The sequence below is a fragment of the Hermetia illucens genome, chromosome 2, assembly GCF_905115235.1.
Source record: "Hermetia illucens chromosome 2, iHerIll2.2.curated.20191125, whole genome shotgun sequence".
Classification (NCBI taxonomy): domain Eukaryota; kingdom Metazoa; phylum Arthropoda; class Insecta; order Diptera; family Stratiomyidae; genus Hermetia; species Hermetia illucens.
This window is the reverse complement of record NC_051850.1, coordinates 95,122,114-95,142,057: the sequence shown is the minus strand read 5'-3', so window position 1 is coordinate 95,142,057 and position 19,944 is coordinate 95,122,114. Positions and strand designations below refer to the sequence as shown.

Genomic DNA, 19,944 nt, shown 5'->3' with positions numbered 1-19,944 from the left:
AAAACAAAGCTATATGCAATTATTAACTTTATTTGTGCAGATATCGTGATGCATTTTGAGGCCTAGATTTTGTAAAGATGTATTATTCTGAATTTTTTCAGATTTTTCGGTTGGATTACTTGTGAGAACGGGACCTGCTTCACTTTTTGGGGCACCGATTTTGAGTCCTCGCTCCGCTGTGTTTCACCTAACATAAAAAAGAAGGTTTTCGAAAACTACTAATTGAGCCTTTTCCTTTGATATACTACCGGGCCAAATTTTGTGAAAAATTTGCTTACCCTTTCGCATACATGGGGAGCCCCTTTTAAACCTAAGACAGCACACATACTCTCACTAAATTTCGTGACGATAGTTCCAGGCGTTTCGGAGTAAATCTCGTGCAATACACGGACAAACAGACTTCGAACCGATTTTAGTAAAATCCGAATAACCTGCTTGCGATTCCAACTGAAAATTGGTCTGTAAACACGCATGGAAAAAAATCGAAGAAACAAATGTCAACGTAATCTTGGGATAAATCGTTTTAATGCAATGCCTACAGTTGTGAAAATAGTTTTCGGGGCCTCTGTCGAATAATTATTGGAGGCCTATATACAGAGAGTGTAGAATAAATCCGCAAAACAAATTTGATTGTAAATATTAGAAATATTCAGTCAATTGTTCAAGATTATGCCCTATCATGCGTCCTCTTTAATCTGGTCCTGGAAAAAGTGATCCGCGATGCAGATGTTAATGCATGAGGCACCATCCTCTTTACGTCCATCCAAATACTGGCCTATGCTGACGATATTGTGGGAAGAACGATCGAGCAGGCGGCGCGAGATCTTGGGCTGCACATTAATGAAAGCAAGAAGAAATATATGGTGGCAACGTTAGCACCAAAAACCAACCAACCAACAACATCAAATCGCATTGGTCAAACGAGAGTAATAAAGATAGGAGACTACAACTTTGAAACCGTCAAAAATTTTTCCTATTTTGGGTCGAAAGTCAAAACCGATAACAGATATGACGATGAAATTCGCGCACGGTTGTTGGGTGCCAACAGTTTCGATCGAAACCTCTCACCATAGGGTCAAAGCTCTTACTGTATAAGACTATGATCTTGCCAGTCCTTATGTATTCCTCGGAGACTTTAGTAAGAAACCTTAGAAAGAAAAAGCCACGTTCGGAGGAGGATGGACGCCTACATAACAACAAATCTATAAGGGATACCATGACCGTATGGTTGAGGATAAAATCCGTCTCAACAAGTTGTGGTGGGCGTCTATAAGGGCAATCTCTATGGTAGAAATAGAAACGAGGCAGACTCTGCAGAAAATGGAGCGATGGAGTAGATCAGGACGCCAGACAGCTTTTAGGGATATCGAATCGGTGGACCTCGGCGCAAAACTGGGATATCTGGAGTTCCTTACTAAGGCAGACCTAGACCGGATACCGGTTGTTGCAGCGTTGATGATGATAAAAACTGGAGCTGTCGCCGCTGTAAGTTTACCGAATCATTTTTAGTGTTAGTGCACCAGATTTTCCAAAGCGAGCACGAACGTAGCGCTCTTCCATGCTGCATTTTGAACTGCACACAGTGCTGCACGTCCACTCGGTACGTGGCTAGATCTCAATCAAAACCAGCAGGCTGCTGCCGAATACGACTCAGGTCAATAGGGTAAAAAGGGGGATAAATCCTATATAAGGCGAAGAGAAAGAGGAAGTCTGTAAGTAGGTGGCAACAACGATGCGCTTAAACAAATCGGAGGGTGTGAAAGATTTTGTTGATTTTTGAGTAAACAGTAGTTTCACTTTAGTATAGCTAATATTGAATATAACCGGTATTCAATTCGATGTACTACTGAGATTTTATTTCTAAGGAGTAGTAATTTGACGCGAAAGGGGCAACTTTTACCTACTATAACTTAGAATAGAATTTAGAATTTCCATCAAACTCTCCAATATGATGCTCCCAATTAAAGTCTATCTTATTGATCTAGGGGGTTTCCAACAAAACCCTAAAAAGTTCATGTTTCAGAGATTTGTGAATGAAAGGCGAAACTTGAGGGAAACACAAAACAAAAATATTGTGACGAAAATCATTTTGGGAAAATTATGTGTAACGTAGTAATGACAATTATCCAGGACACCAGAATTGTATAACAATAGCAAATATTTAGTAAGGATGCCAGTAAAAAGATCTTGTCACAAAGTAGTTTTCTAGTAAAGTGTTTGCATGCCTTTCTGGAATGTTCCCCGCTTATATTAAAGTTATAAAACGGGTTTTTGTCTAGTGCGCAATCCAGTGCTACGAGTCTACGTGAAGCAAATAACGTAACAATGTGTTACAAGAGATGATACTTTGAAATTGATAACATCTTTGAGAACCTCAGTACGGGAATTATTTGTTGGTAAACAAGTTCAGGGGGTAATATACACTGTTAGTACCGCTCTGGCAAGAATGATGCCCATCGTAGGAGGTCCACGGCATAATTACAGGCTCTCTGTAGCCAAGGTGGTTAGATCCATTTTGTTGCATGTAGTCCCAGTTTGGGAATCAGCACTTCATATCTTATATAGCACACATAAACTGAGTGTGGTCTACGGAAAAAACAGCTTGTGTTCTAGCTTTCAAAAATCTTGGCAGATGAGGTGGCGAACATCAACAACAAATCCATCTCTCCTTTATCGGAAGTGAAAAAAGCCGAAAGAGAGAGGTCGATAATTAGATAAGACCATTCAATAAAGGGTCGTTGGACACACAGGTTGATTCCTAACATTGCTGAGTAGTTGGAGACAAAACATGAGGAGATAAAAAAGTTTAACCCAGCTTCTCACCGGTCATGGAGGATACCGTCAATATCTGCATGGGTTTGTTAGTAAGAGTGATTCTACCACTTTGTAGGATCATGCACTATGTTATAGCTTACATTGCTGCAACATTCCGAGAAAACTGCTTGTGACTGTTCTAAACCGGTTTTAATAAGATTTTGGTTTACACAAAACCTTTGAAAGACATCGCCAAAATCCAATTGAAAACTTGTTGGGTGCTTCGAATAAGACGACTTTTGGAACTTCATCCAGGAAGAATGGAAATATATCCTAATAGAAACCTGCAGGAAGTTAGTTTTCACTATTTCTAACAGGATAAGTGGCAAATGGTTCAAAATAAATGTGAGCATTATTATTTCTTCAAAACACCAAATATTTTTATTTATTTGTCTAGGGTTTTTTCATTATAATTCCTTTTTTTTTGTAAAAACGTATATTATGTAGTTATATAAAAGAACTTCTGACAATGAAATAATTATTTAGCTTAAGTGGCAACTACTGCATTAACTTAAAACAAAAACATAAATCGATTCATTATGGATGTAGTATGTTATATGTAACAGGCGGTCTATTTATCTGCCCACGAGCGTATGTATGTAGTATTACCGTAAATAACGCTGGTATCACTTTTAAAGAACATTGACGTGTGTGCACGTTATATTTACATTATAGAAAAGGTCATAGAAACTCACCTCAACTTCAACGATTCCCTTGCTTTTGAACAAGCCCAATTTGAGCTCGCCATATCGACCTGAAGTCAAGCGATATCCTTTCGGATGTATTTGTCCGGGGCCAAGTGTCACATATGGTTCCTTCGGTGGAATCTTATTTACGGTGGTTATCGATGAAGCCGCCTTCAAAGCATTTGTGGACTGGGCATGTGTTGAAATAATGGTGCCTGATCCCTTCCAGCGAGCTCTCACTTTATCGTCGTCATCCGATGGGGGACTTGTTGCATTCGTCCCAATTCCTACAGGCAACATTTCCGGAAGTCCTACAACCATTATACTGTCTTTACGTGCTCGACTTGATCCTGGCGTTATGATGTTGTTGTTGCATATTTTTTTCCGTATTGTTGTCGGCCATTGTTTTTATATAATGTTCACCAGGAGAGTCAGTCGGGTTTTGTGTTGTAGAAGAGCGAAGGAAGCATGAAATGAAAAACAATTATTGAGTTTAATTTTCAACAAGCTGTCGCTAGTTTATGGGATGTGATAAGCCAGTAAGCTGGTTGCTGTACTGGGCCGTAGGTTGGTGGCATATGCATTTTATAATCGTGATCACAAGCACTAGCAATTAAATGCATTAACAGCAAACCATACAAATGGGTTGTATAATATATAATTACATGTATATATTTGCAAAGTGTAGCGTGTATCTGTTGATTGTCCTCCGGGATTTTTTGCAGAGGCTTTGGTGGGCTGTAAAAGCGCTCTGGGGCAAGTGAGGCGTTGATGTGCAGTGAGAGTATAGTGTAAACGTGTGGTGAGCAGGCATAATTTAAAGCAATTACCACACTTTTCCTGCCTAGCCGAGCTGTTCATTCTCTTTCATGTTTTCTTTGATAAGCTGTTGTCGAGTTAAAATGAACATTAGCGGGGCCCCTTAAATTATGGCAATTTTAATTAATTTGTTCAGTGGTTTGTAGAAGGTGAAATAACATTGGAAAAATGATATTGTGGAAAGTCGTGAAAATATTGAATGTAAGATATTTCTGGGTACAGAAAAACGGATAATTCTTTCTTTCTCACATTAGGTTGCGTACGCGTGCATTAAAAAAATCTATGCCATATGTTCGAGGCGAGGTCCATGGGGTCATTATAGCCTTCCTTTTTAGCTTTTTAAGGTTTTGTGCAATGTAGGCTATAATATAGAGTTTCATCCTACCAACTTTGGTGGAAATTGTGCTATTACTAACAAAGTTGTAATAGGTCAAAGTTGTCACTTCTTTGTAAATTCAAGATTTTGAGTGTCAATATCACCTGAAACTAGATAATCTCACATAATATATTCGTATATTACGTCTTATGTACTAATAGGAGACATTCACACTCAAATGTCCTTATAAAGGAAATACACAAAACCTTTCATACCTGAAGTGTCCAGCTTCCGGTTTCCCGACTTGTTTTAGTTATGTGCTTATCAGTATCAATTACTCGAAATAGACATGTGTGTATATGTATATGGTAAATATGTTTGCGGATACCGTCCAATAGGATAGACCTGGGAGGTACGTTAGTACCGGTGGTATTTACTTTGAGTGTATATTTGTATGCTTGTGTTCTTTTATAAAGAGATTTGAGTGTGCATTTGTCCCATTAGTACGTAGCACGTAATATTTGCACATATTATGTGAAAATATCCACTTTCAAGTGATATTCACATTTAAAGCTTTGAATTTGCAATGAAGCGACAACTTTGACCTATAATAACTTTGTTGGTAATAGTGCGATTATCATCAAATTCGTTAGGATCGTGCTCTATGTTATAGCCTATAATGGTGTAAGCAACGTTTTTTTACATCACCAGTTTGACCCTATCTTAATTGCACTAAATTGCCTAAAGTTACCATAAACCCCTTTGTGGGTGTATCGATTTTCATATTGTTTGAAACATGGGGAGTAAGGGCTTCGCAGAACCTATCCAACTGAAATTTGACCTAATGTAATTAAAAACTGTAAAACTATTAGTGATAGTCCGATCTTCACCAAACTTGGTAAGATCATGTTTTATGTTATAGTCTATGCACCTAAAAGGGATTTTAGAGACAATTACTAAAAATGATAGGAACACATCAAACAATCAGCTTCCAACCTCCCCCTTGTAAATTGAATGTCAAAACTGAGACCAACTTTGAAAAGCACTAATCGAGACTTTTCATTTAATACCCCAAATGGCAATATTTCGCGGAAATTAATTTGATTAAATTTTACAACCCCCTTTGGATGTATGATAACTCCCTTTAAATCCCACGTAGAACAATGTAATTGACTATATGTGTGGATGAACATAATGAAAGGAGCTCTCATAGCTTATGAAGCGTACAGGCGGACCTTTATCGCGATATAGGGACATCCAGTAATATGGCGGTGTTCGCTTATGCATACATAGTAGAGTGGGTCAAGGTGAAACAAAAGAAAACAATACTGAAAATTTGCTGCACTGCAAAAACCTGTATCCCGGGGTATTAACGATGCCGTGAGTATGATATCCGGTGCAGCTCTGAATGAATTGCCCAATTTGCAGTGCTTTAAATGTATCTTAAGTGTGACGACAGCAGCTTATAGAATAATTCGTTTAGGCTCCCCTTCGGACACCACCTCGTCGTGGTGAGGGAGCCTGTAGTAGTTTACCGGTAACGTCCAGAGAAACCGGACGCAAGGAAGCGGAATCTCCAGCGGAAGGTGGGGATAAACTGGAAACCCCCTGTGAGATCCACACTGGATGCAGCAGACTCTTCTGTCAGCGGTAATGAGTGCAAGAAGCGAAAGACCAATACATCTGATGTGGCCAACGCTTTATTGTGCTCCGCATCAGCGCTTACATCCACGCGTCTCGCTGGCATTAGAACCGGTGTGTTGGGAGCTGATCAAATCAGCGAGAGGGATCTTAATGAAGTTGGGCCCTCCCATAAGAACACGGACACGAAGGCGAGGAGGAAGAGGACGTATGTGGAAGCTGAAGTCTCTGTTCTGAATACTGCCGTGGGTGTTTCCTCCAAGCATGGCAAAATATCAGAGGGACAATTTACTATCCTCCGGAAACACCTGTGGAAAAAAATGCTGGAGCCAGCAAAGAAGTCACGATTTAACAATCAAAATTTTCGCTATGGGCTTCTACACTTAGAGTGCACTGACGGCAGGCAATCCCGGCTTTGAGTTTCGGCGGTCAGTCCAAGTTCACTATTGTGAACACTGAACTACGCAGGGCAGAACATGTCGAATGTTGTTACCGGGCTCTCGAAGGAAGGCAGAGGATATTACCCGCATGCTGGGTGAACAGAACCCGGGAATGGACTTTGGATGCTAGAGTGAATGCCAGGAAGGACAAACCTACAAACAGACTTTTCATGGATGAGGACATGGGTACTGCGGTACCTCCAAGTGCTCCTTTTTTCAGAGAAATCAAACACGAGGTGATCGAATCTCTGGCGGTACGGTGTGGAGGAAACTCTGTCAGACGCGGACTGCGGGATGCGATTTTTACTGTTTTCCATACCACATTAGACTAAGTTTATATTGAAAAATATAAAGATTGGTCAAATCAACCTGCCATGCCTCCTCTTATCTGTTGGCAGCGAGGCTGACAAAGCTGCAGGACTTCCCCTAAATTTTTCTGGTGCAAGAGCCGTGGGTTCGATTTAACCGAATCTGTGGCATTGGCTCAGTAAAGGGGGTTAGGGTCTTCTACGATGAAAGATCTACAAGATCGGAAACTTGCGTTCTGATGTCAAGACGGTTAGAGTCAACCATGCTGAGACAGTTCTGTTCCCAGGACTTAGTTACAGTCATCGTACAATATCAGCGAGAGGAAAAATATCATAGTTGCCTCCACTTATTCACCCTTTGATTGTTTGTATCCTTCGCTGACGCAAGAGCTTAGGGATCTGGTAGCGTTAGGTTGCGATGCGAATGCTCAACATATTTTTTGGGGCAACAGCAAATGCAATGCAAGAGGAGAGAAGCTATTAGATTTCATTACTTCAGTTGGGCTTATGACTGCAAACGTAGGGTGCGCCCCTATGTTCGTGGGACCGAGATGAAGCGAAGCAATTGACCTAACAATCTGTACCCCAAAATTGTTAGAGTTGATTACACACTGGCGAGTGCTAGACGAGGTCTCACTGTCAGATCACCGATACCTAGAATTCAATCTGACTATTGCGGGCGAACAGTCTGTAGTACAAAGACAGAACCCTAGGAAAACGGATTGGACAAAGTTCAATGAACTTCTTGGCAATAAAGTACAGTTCCCTAGGCGACTAAGGACTCCTTTGGCGCTGGAAGATGAATTGAAAACTATGAACTGCACACTTTTAGAGTGCTGTGAAGTGGTTTGTCCTATTTCCCGAAGACTGGTTAAATTTCAGGAGCTCACAGCGTGAATATAAGAGGCTCGTTAAGCTCAGGTGAGAGAAGTGCCAGGGGAACAGTTGACGGTTTTCGCAACCCCTTCAACACGCAAGTGCTGGAAGGGGAACTGGAACACTGCGAAAGCAGTTGTTACCCATGAAAATGTGAGAGCTGCCATACTGTCCTTCGCACATTTCAAAGCACCTGACATTGATGGCATCTATCCGGCAATGCTAAATGAGGGTATGGACCATTTAGAGCAACCTCTAATATTTTTTGGCGATGCCTTGCTCGGGGCTACGTGCCTTTCTTTTGGCAAAAGGTTAAAGTAGTCTTCATAACGAAACCTGGGAAAGTTGACTATTCTAATCCAAAGAACTTCAGATAGATCAGCTTGACTTCATTCTTGCTGAAAGGTTTGAAGAGGCTGGTGAAGCGTCACATTTATGGAAACCCACCCACTTAATGAAAACCAACATGCATACCAGCATGGAAAGTCCTGTGAGTCTGCGCTTCATTCGTCGGTTACAAAGAAGAGGATGCAACTTTGAATGGTGAGTACGCGATGGGGGTGTTCGTGGACATTGAAGGGGCTTTTGACTGTGCGCCTTTTCAAAAACTTTGTGATGCCGCCAGAGCACATGGCGTTGATGATCCTTTAATTAAGTGGATAAATGCTACGCCAACGCAGAGATTGCTGTGTAGTGAGGTGGATGTCAATCGCTTTCTGGCAGCAGAAGCCACTTCTGTGGAGTATGCTGATCGACTCACTACTATGCGAACTGTAAAATTTGCCAATACACGCTCAAGTTCATGCTGATGATGCTGTGCTTGCTGTTGATCGGGATCTTGGAACGGTGTGTAGAAATATACAACGTACCGTTGATTTGATAGACAGTTGGTGCTTCAGACATGGCCTTTCAGTAAATCCAAACAAAACCACAATGACTTTGCCTCCCTGAGATGAGGGGTACTACTCTTCAACTCTCCGAAGAAGTGAAATATCTGGTAGTCACTCTAGATAAAAAATTCTTTGGAACAAACATGTAGAGGTAAAGATGAAACCAGCTCTCCTAGCTTATGGGCTATGCAGGCGGACCTTTGTCTCGCATTGGGGGCTCATGTGGTAATGTTGCTATCATTAGACCAATGTTCGTTTATGCATCTTTAGCGTGGTGGGTTAAGGTGAGACAAAAAGGTTTTCACCGTAAACTAGCTGCACTGCAAAGGACTGTGTGTCTGGGTATCACTGGTGCCATGAGCACGACATCCGGCGCAGCGTTAAATGCATTACTTAATTGGCAGTCCCTGGATATATATAATCAAAGCACTGCAATGAGAGCAGCTCATAGACTAATTCGATTAAATCTATGAGGGAACAACGGATGGGTGAGAGAAGGGGGGGCGGGGGGTACGGAGCACTGGAACAGCTATTGGGAGTACTGAACCCGGTTCTTACAATGACTTTCGATTCTCACATCTGTTTAGTAGAAGATATGATGTTACCCTGAAGTGTAGAGAGAACTGAGGAGAACTGAGAACCCAGAGGAATGTCTGGCGGGATATACGGAAGTCTTCTACACCGATGGCTCAAAAATAGAACAGTGGGCTTTTCTCTCAGACAATATGCAATAGTTTTTCAAGCCGAATTTTACGCGATCCTAAGGGCGTAAACTGGGTGATTAACGAGCGGTTGAGAGGCAGGCGCATCGCAATCTGCGGTGATAGCCAAGCTGCATTAAGGGCGTTGTGTAGGAATGTAGAAACCGTTTGAACTCTACCTCTAGATTCAATACGGTGGAACTACTCTGGGTGCCTGGTCACTGTGGCGTAGGGGGAAATGAAATCTCGGATGCGTTAGCGAAAAAGGGGTCAATCTCCCATATGCCAGGATCGGAACCAGCAATTGGAGTATCAGTAGCATTGGCTAACTTTGTCTTGAAAAACTGGGAACAAGCTTCCCACAATGGCAGGTGGCAGAGCCTAAATGCTGCTCGACATACCAAACTTTTCCTACCAGAACCGAACATGCGTACCGCAAAGTTCATCTTGTCGAATAGCAAGAGGACTGGCAGGAGTATTTTGGGCATTCTGACAGGGCATAATTCACTAGCTGGGCATATGTTCTGAATAGGAATTTTTCAAGATGATACGTATCCTTCCTGTAATGAGGAAGCGGAATCCACGGAGCATTTCCTATGTGAACGCTCCGCCTATGAACGCATCAGTCATCAGATCTTTGGTGCCGACGTTCTCCAGTGGCGACGGGTAGCATCACATCCATTAACGGAAATCCTGCGAAAAGTTTACGAATCCGGAATATTCCGTTAGGTGGGGGTGGCGAGTACAATGGGCCAATACGGCCTGATTGCTCAAAAGCTGTAGTTTCTCTCCCACCACACACACACACACGCACAGAATTCGTTTAGGTATATGGGGAAACAACGGACACGAGTGACGCAGAATTAATTTGAAGGAGAGTTTTTGTAATGTCTTCTCATTTTCGGGTTCCCATACAACTATTAGGCAGAAGATATGAAGTTTGCCCAACCGTAGAGAAAATTTGGACGAGCCAGAAAAATGTTTGACAGGATAAACTCAAGTCTTCCATACCGATGCCTCAAAAGCGGAACAGCGTTCTGGAGCAGGACTTTATTTTAGCGATAAAAATGAGAGCCGAAGAGTGCGAGACCTTTAGGCTAGCATCCTGAGTGACAAATGTCTACAAACGTGTAAACGTACATATTCCAACTGAATTACCAATCGCGTAGCTTGAAGTAGAGAAAATCAAACTGTCCATAAAAAAGTAGGATGTCCTATAAAAGGTGGAAACCCACTGCCATAACGTCTTATAGTGTCCAGATTATACTCCTTGTTAACGTCCAAGATTATGATGAAAATGATGCACAGCACTGTGGATAAATTCAATATAAATTGCCTCGTTTAACGAATGCTGGGACGGATTAAGTTTTTGAAATAGTTTTGAGGAAAAATTTAATACACACTTGATGTTGCAAATTCAAATCTATTTTTAGAATTTTTGTAGTCAGTTGCGCCTAACACAGTGTTACTTTCATAAAACAAAAATCCTTTTACTGCCACATATTTTTGTGGAACTGTGAATTAAAGGAGGGGATTTCTCGATTTTTTGAAGGTCACTACATAGGAGAAGTTTCGTTCCCATGAAAGCCCATCGCTTCCCTATTTCGCTTCTTAGTGGTTTTTCCTTCTGCGTGAATTAATAATCTAAAAGTTGATGATGGATTTCATTAAAGATACTCAAAGCATATTGCGGACTAATTCCTTTCTAGGAACGAATTGTTCTTCACTGGGAACATTCGCTGTTTAGGTTTCAATTTGTTTCAATTATTTGGATTATTATGTCTTTTCTCAAAAAAAGTTGCTCAATTGAATCCGTATACGTAGATGAGGCAATTCATGTGTTTTAGCTTGACATGATATATCAGCCAATAATTTTAGCGTTAGAAGTTTACAATCATACTTTTACTGAGATATTGCGTGTACCACCCACTCGCATGTATCTACTATTCACCACGGGTCACGTTTTCACTTTTTTGCAGCCAGACCTTCTGGCGATGGCACAAAAATTCGAAATACGACGCTTACCCTTTTAGGAAAATTCCTTTGAAAATATGGCGCCCAGCGTGGTATTCATAATAATGAAAACAAATTCCTCGGTGTTTCGCCTGCCATATCTTCCTCTTTCCGCACCACACAAAATATTTGGCGGTGAGTCAAGGATATTACATTTCTTCATGCGATTTTAAATTCCATTCAGTTCTATTCTGACAACGCGAACGATATTGGAGGAGGTTGCGAATGAAGTCGTTGTAATGGCGGCTGTGATGTGAGTAGCGCCGCTGTTGCGAGGGAGCAAGAGGAGTGGTTGTTAGTTTTATGGAATTTTAGAGCAAGTTTTACCACTTTTATGGCCCGCAAACTCGACGTGATATGATTTACAAGCAGAAGCCACGATATAATCCAAACTACCAAAAAATGTACTGAGATAAACCCGCACTCCACCTGAAAGTGGGAAAAATAAAACACGACCTTTGAGCTGCTGGGTAACAGCTCCATTAAATCAGAATAATGTCTATTGTGTTATGTGGAAGGTAAAATGTTTTATTCATAGACTAGAGAATAGATATTATGCCCGAGCGTCAACAATAAGGAAAAAGATTCGAACAAGACAATGGAAAGTGTCCTTTATTTTAGTTTTTGGATTTGAATGCGGCAATAAAAAGAGTGATGGATAGATGGATAGTTCCTTAGAATGCCTCATTTGAACTTTTTAACTCCTCATTTACCACTTATGTTATCATAAACCCGTTTCACAAAGTAATAAAAAAGGTCGAAGTAGAGGAGGCGCTAAAGCGTGCATGTCCAGAAGTAACCAATGCCCGGGTAGGTATTACCTCTGTAAATGCTCGAGGCCAAAAGCTCGCCGTGGTGGAAGTCCCCGAGCAATATGCGAGGAAACTCCTTAACAGCGGGAGAATCAAAATCGGATGGGTAGTATGCAGGGTACGAATGCGGATAGTCCCCACCAAGTGCTACAGGTGTCTGGACTATGGACACACGTCAGCAGCTTGCAAGGGTCCGGACAGGAGGACAGTATGCTGGAGGTGCGGCCAAGTGGGTCATCAAGCGAAGACTTGCAAGGAAAGCGAGAGTTGTGTTCTCTGCAGGGATCGTGGCGCGTCTGGTGAAAGCGTCGCACACACTGCGCGCTCGGGACGGTGTCCGATCTTCAGGGCGGAATTGGAGAGGGCTAGGGTGCGAACGCCATGATCCGCATTTTGCAAATTAACATGCACCGGAGTGCAACCACTTACCAGTTGCTAGCACAGTTCGCTGCGGAAGTAAATGTTGATCTAGTGCTGATTAGCGAGCAATACCGAAACAAGGACCCGTCCTCATGGTATTTCGACTTATCGGGCACCACTGCCATCTGGGTTCGGGACAACGTTCGACTTCGTGTTCTTGCCGAAGGCCGGGGGGCGGGTTTGTCTGGATCGGGTGTTTCGGGATAACGTTTTTTAGCGTTTACCTGACGCCGAATGAGACAATGCCGGACTTTCGGCGCTGGCTTGATGCTCTGGAGGACGCCGTTTCCGGCATGGAGGGACGAATCCTGGTTGACGGTGATTTTAATGCCAGGGCTCTTGAATGGGGCATGCCTCAGTCAGACTCCAGAGGGAAACGGATTCTGGAAATGGCGGCGAGAACCGAGCTCGTAGTTTTAAGCACCGAATCCACGCCAACGTTTCGGCGCCCAGGTTGTGAAGGAAGCATTCCTGACATCACTTTTGCGTCGGAATCTCTGGCATCATCGGTGGACGGGTGGCGAGTCCTGGAAGACTTCTCGGCAAGTGATCATCAGTACATTGCGTTCGAAGTGTTTGACGCTACTTGCCGGCGTCGCGAAGGTGAACATCGGAAAGTTCGTCGGAGCTCTTGGAGCAGGTAGGATTGCGCTGGGGGGGGATGGTAGTGTCGCAGCTGGCACCGTCGTAAATTCAGTGATGAATCTGATAACGATGGCGTGTGAGGCTTCCATGCCCCGGAGAGGCCCCAGGCGCGACAAGCCTTCTATGTACTGGTGGGCAGCAGAAATTGCCGACCTACGGAGGGAGTGTCATAAGCTCCGCCGTTTGGCACAACGTTTGTACGCCAACGAGGAGGCATGTGCCATAAAGGCACAATATAGATCAGCAAAAAGGAGACTTCGCAGCGCTATAAATAAAAGCAAAGCTTACAGCTGGCAGAATCTTATTAATGAGGTGAATGAGGACCCGTGGGGACTTGGCTATAAGCTTGTCACTCGGAAAATCGGGGCTCTGCGGAAGCCCTGCATATTGAGCACCGACCAGATGGACCGCATTGTGCGGGCATTGTTGATGTAAATAGCGCGGAACGCGTCGTGGATTGCACCCTTTTCATAATGAGAGAGCACGAAGAACCGGTTCTCAATATGAAAAACAGGAAGGCGCTAGGTCCTGATGGCATCCCGGTGGAAGTTTACAAACTGGTGTTCCGCTAACGGCCAGAATTGCTGCTTGAAGTGTTCAACGCGTGCTTGAAGGAGGGCATTTGTCCATGTCGCTGGAAAGTGGTCAGATTCGCGTTGATCAGCTCCCGTTTGCATACCGACCGCTGTGTATGCTTGACACGGCCGGAAAAGTGCTCGAGAAGCTCATCAGCGGTAGACTCGCTGAAGCGATCCGCTGCCGGGGACTTATCCACAAGGCAGTTCGGGTTTAGAATAGGGAAATCTACAGTGGATGCTGTTATAGAGGTCGTAGATGCGTTTAATCGAGGCGGGGCACACAGCCGCCGATCTCGACGGATAATGCTCCTCATAACGCTTGATGTCAGGCATGCCTCCAATTCCGTAAAATGGACAGATATGCTAGGCACACTAGAGAACTCCTTTCACGTGCCAAGCTATCTCTTGCGGATATTGAGGGATTATCTGAAAGACCGCTCCCTGCTCTATGAGACGCTAGAGGGCCAGAGGAGGATGAAAATCACGTCGGCAGTAGCACAGGGATCCATCCTAGGGCCGGACCTCTGGAACGCTTCCTACGATAGTCTGCTGAGACTCGATATGCCGGAAGAGTCGCGCCTGGTTGGTTATGCAGACGACGTTGCGGCACTTGTTGCCGGACGCACTGTTGAACAGGCGCAAAGCAGACTTGGCATATTGATGCGACGGGTAAGTGGATGGATGACTTCTCACGGTTTCAACCTTGGGCTGGAAAAAACCCAAGTAGTCATCCTGACCAGAAGGAGAATCCTGACCCTGCGTCCCATATCGATCGGCGAGTTGACTGTAGAGTCAAAACCAGTGATTAAATACCTTGGTTTAATGCTCGACTCGAAGATGAGCTTCGTCGAGCAAATCAAAGCAGCAGCGGACAGGGCTGCAGCTGGAGTCGCGGCCTTGAGTCGGCTAATGGCGAATGTTGGGGGCCCTATATCAACTAGGAGACGTCTCCTTATGGGAGCAACGCAGTCCGTTCTTCTCTATGGTGTGGAGGTATGGCCTGATGCCCTTGACAAGGAGGTGTATCGCAAACGCCTCGCTCAAGTGCAGAGGCGGGGAGCTTTGTGAGTGGCGTCTGCTTATCGCACCGTCTCCGAACAGGCTGTGATGGTGATTGCGGGAGTGATCCCCGCTGCCCTTCTTGTCAAGCAGCGCAAAGCTATCTATCGCCTTAAGGGCGAAAACTTAAGAGAAGTGGTTGGGAGCGCAAAGCTATCTATCGCCGTAAGGGCGAAAACTTAAGAGAAGCGGTTGCCCGTGAAGAACGTCAACGCACTCTTAGCGAGTGGCAACTTTCTTGGCAAAATGAGCTAAGGGGTAAGTGGACTGCGCGGCTCATCGACAAATTAGATCCATGGTTGAACAGAACGCACGGTGAGATTGATTGCTTCCTTACCCAACTTCTAAGTGGGCATGGAGGTTTTCAGTCTTACCTGCACAGGATTGGGAAGGCGCGACCTCCTCGCTGAGCACACCTTTTTCTCTTGCGAGAGGTGGGACGGCCTCCCCCAGCAGCTTTATGCAGATGCAGGGGAGCTCTCTATAAACAACATTGTGCGAGAGATGCTGAAGAGCGCTGGCAGTTGGAATCGTATTGCGCATTATGTTCTGGCTCTTCTTATTACGAAGAAGATTGAACTCGATCGGCAGAGGGATCGAACGGTACGGGGTTCGCTGAACTAACAACAAGTCCCTTCCTCTCCTCCCCTCCCGTTGGTGAAAGGAATTCCCTGACTTGAAGGCTCCCAAAGCCGGGAGAGCGGGAGGGCAACCCCGAAGTAATGTTTCAAACGGTTCCAGGCTAGTTGTCTGATGACAGGGAGGTGTTTAGTTGGTAGTCCGCCAGCGTACTGTTGCGGGAGTCCATCACACTGTGCATAAACGCATTAACCTACCATACTCCCAAAAAAAAGTAATAATTGAGAGCTTTCATTTTCAGAAGGACAGACCGACAACCAAGATCCTTGGTTCTTTAAACTTCATCAATGCCGAAGAAGAAACAAGTCGGAATACCGGAACCTCGTGCTTCGGGTATAAAGGTTTTGTGTTCATCTTATATAAGCAACTTCAACGCACATTTTTCTATCCGTATATAGCTACAAATCCAACATATACCTTCATATTTTTCCAAACTACAAGCCGTACGTACATATTACAGTCATAGTTATGATGCTCACCCCAAACAAACAAACAACCTATTTCCGAATACTGCACATATATGTATATGCACGTATATAAATTGATCGTACCCATATTTCCGATTTACTTCGTGCACTAAAGTATACATATGTACATATATAGCACGTATATTAAATACGGCTGGTTTAATGTGCAAATGTAACTAGCTGAATTAGGCATTACCCGCAAACTTCATTAGCACGCATTGACTATATACCTACATACACACATGTCTGTTTGGAGTAATTGATATCTATATACAAATGACTAACAAACTAAAATAAAATAATTCTTTCCGACCCCATTCATTAGAACTCGTTTCGTTCTCGTATTGATGAATTGAAATGTGATGATGACGTTATGCGCGGTTGTAGAGTGCACGAAATTCACAAAAAATGGTAAAGTTCTACCCCACATAACTTTGTTAATATTAGTTGGATTTTCTTCAAAATTAACCAACTTGTGCACTATGTTCTTCATTATACCTATGCCATATTTTATACTTCTGGGCTGAACACAAGGGTGGTGGCCGGGTAAATTTTTAAAATGTATAAATATACTATTATTAACTTTATTTGTGCAGATATCGGAACCGGATATATTTTGAGGCCTAGATTTAGTAGAGATGCACCACAGTGATTTTTTTCAGATTTTTCAGTTGAGTAGGTTCTGAGAACGGGACCTGTTACACTTTTTGGGGGTCATATTTTGAGCACTCACGTCCCTATGTTTCACCCAATATCAAATATGGAACCAGTTTCGAAAAGTACTAATTAACCCCTTTAATTTGATACCCCACATAGCCACATTTTATGAAAAAAAATTTTACAACCTCCATTCACATGTATGGGGAGCCCCCCTTAAACTTAACACAAAATAGCGCCACTTACTGCATGTAAAGCGAATAGCAGATCATATACTCTTGTCAATTTTCGTGTCAATCGGCCCAGCCGTTTCCGAATAAATCGGCTGTGACCGACAGACAGACAGACGGACAGAGACGGACGGACGGTCGGACAGACGGACAGACACCTGTGCGGAGTTGCCAAATCTCCCATCAGACGCGTCCCTTCGTGTGGATAAGGGAATGCTCGGTGGATGCGTAGGAATATGCACGTGTACGCATTTGGAGGTGTGCGTGTATGGGCATGTTTATGCGCAGGCTGGGTAAGTGGGAAGTAAACATGGACCGTACCATTTGTGTACTATACAATGGTGCCAAGGAAGAAAAAACTGCCTCGAAGAAATCAAGCGTTAGCCAGGCAACACAAGTGACACCCCCTCAAAATCCAAAGAGCGGTAAGATTGAAAAGAGGGGTAGAGAGGGCGCGAACGATTCTTTCGGATCCTCACAGGACGCGAAAAGGCAAAAAGGTCTCTCACCGGCAAAGGGGAAGTCAAACAAGGTTACCAAAATCGTGCGGCGCGGCTCCAATTGACCCAAGGGGGGCAAAGCCTCAAAAAGGAACCAAGAAAGCATGGACCAAGGTTGGTGGAAGGAAAAAACGACAGAGAAAAGAAGATTACGACCTGAATTAATCATCATCTCCAAAAAAGGGGATATGACTTACACCGATATCCTCAGGAAGGTCAAATCCGATCCTGAGCTGATGGACCTTGGAGAAAACGTCATTCGAATCAGACGCTCCCAAAAAGGAGAGGGTCTTTTGCCGACTCAGGGAGCAAGTGTCCCTTAAGCGCTGCTTTAGATGCTTGGAATTTGGCCACATAGCAGCAAAATGCACCCGTGACTGTGACAGGTCAAAAAGTTGCAGAAAATGTGGGGGAGAAGGCCATATGTTCAGGGAGTGCAAGGCTGAGCCTGAATGTATGCTTTCCAAGGAAAAAAAGGGCGTCGACTGTCGGCATGTTGCAGGCAGCAGCAGATGCCCAGTGTTTAGGAGAGCCTTGAATGCAGTAAGTAAATGAGGTTGATACAAATCAACCTCAACCACTACGAGGCAGCGCAAGACCTTTTCTCGCAGACCATCTATGAGAGGGGAATCGAAGCTGCCATAGTCAGTGAACCTTATCGCCAAGAAAGCAGCAACAATAAGAGCGGTGCCTGGACTGCAGATGTAACTAGCAAAGCGGCAATATGGGCGTATGGAAATCAAGCCATTCAAGAAGTGATGGAGTTTCCAGAAGTTGGATTCGTCAGGGCAAAATTAGCTGGTATCTATATATATAGTTGCTATGCTCCACCAAGCGCGACGATAACAGAATTCAAAGGAATGCTAGGTATGCTAGTCTCGGATGCAAGAAGTCGAAACCCTAAGATCATAGCGGGTGATTTCAACGCGTGGGCCGTGGATTGAGGCAGTCGCACTATGAACACCAGGGGCCGTATCCTGCTTAAGGCTTTCGCGGAGCTAGACTTGATGCTTGCCAATACAGGACACGTTTCCACTTTTCGTGGGACGGGGTCGGGCTCACTTGTCGGTCTGACATATGTGAGTACCACGTTGGCGAGGAGAATAACATGGCTTGTCAGTGAGCATTATACTCACAGCGACCACTAGCCGATTTTCCTCCAGTATGTGCCATGCGTCGATGTGCGTTCTCGTAAAGTTGGAAACCGGGGCTGGTCCGTGAAAAGGTATGAGGGGGATGCATTCATAGAGATGCTATTGGGAGGCCAAAATCCCGGTAGTGCGGCTACGGAAAAGGTAGAGCAAATGATGGGACGCATAACGAGAGCTATGCTGAGGCGACGAGTTCTCGCAAAAAGGCGCTCAAACTATTGATGCAATGAAGAGATCGCGGTGTTGCGGGATGCATGTTTTCGTGTTAAAAGGATCTGCCAACGATCTAGAGGAGGACCGGACTTTGACGAGAAACGGCTAGTATATGTGAATCTTCGAGGTAGGCTTAAGCAGGCTATACGGACCAGCAAGCGAGAATGCTTCAAGGAACTTTGCGCAGACCAGAGCCCCGGGGGAACAGCGTACAGGATAGTTATGACGAAGATGAGAGGGCGAACACCACAACTGACCTGCCCGCATCTTCTGCTCGATATCGCGATGGCACTCTTCCCCCCAGATAAATGGGAGTGCAAAAAACACAAGGAAGCATTGGACGTCTACACCATACCTGCAGTAACTAAGGAGGAACTTACTCAAATTTGTTGGAGAATTGGTGATAACAAAGCATCCGGTCTGGATGCTGTTCCCAATAGAGCCCATAAGCATATTTTTTCTAATATATATACTCCTGTCTTTAATACTTGTTGGGCTGAGAAATAAATGAATTAGGGTTTAAAATTTACGCCACAAAGTGAAGTCGGCCTTTTTCTTAGAAATTATTTAATCAACAATTCTGAAAAAAATCACGATAACGTGTCTATGTAAAAACTAGATTTAAAAATATGTAATGTCTGCAGTTGTAACGAATGTTTAGCTACAACGATCGAATTTCAGATGTTTGAATGGAAGGTCGGGGATATATCGAATTGAATTCAACATAAAAAAATCCGTCTTTAATAAACACCTATATCTAAACTTGAGGGATTCCGCGTTATATATATGCATTCCTTTATAAAAGCTTCAGTCGTTTGTAATTGGCAACTAGTACTAACGCGCAGGTGCAGATACATTAAAAGAGAAGTTTTATATTGAGAACCGAATTGAAAGCAATACAGGAAGGGATATCATACTAAGCGGCTTATGAGCAGGTAAAAGTATCAAAGCAGTATCATAAATAAAAGGAAAGCTCACTGCTGGCGGAAGTTACTCGACGAGGAGGAGGGAGATCCTTAGGTATAAATTGGTCACCAGAGAAATCACAGTTCCGAAGGAAAATCTGTTC

The 19,944-nt window shown here is 43.7% G+C and overlaps 1 protein-coding gene across 5 annotated transcripts in view; it reads right to left on the bottom strand.

Annotated features, from left to right (window-relative positions):
* LOC119649762 (regulating synaptic membrane exocytosis protein 1) overlaps positions 1-19,944 on the bottom strand; it is a 692,290-nt gene that overhangs the window by 38,078 nt on the left and 634,268 nt on the right. For 4 of the 5 annotated variants that reach the window (XM_038052056.1, XM_038052057.1, XM_038052059.1 and 1 more), the window contains one exon: positions 3,510-3,850. In XM_038052056.1, coding sequence (XP_037907984.1) covers positions 3,510-3,850 — 341 coding nt within the window. Of the gene's footprint in view, positions 1-3,223; positions 3,444-3,509; positions 3,851-19,944 lie in introns of those variants that run through there. The other variant, XM_038052061.1, reaches the window with a different exon arrangement.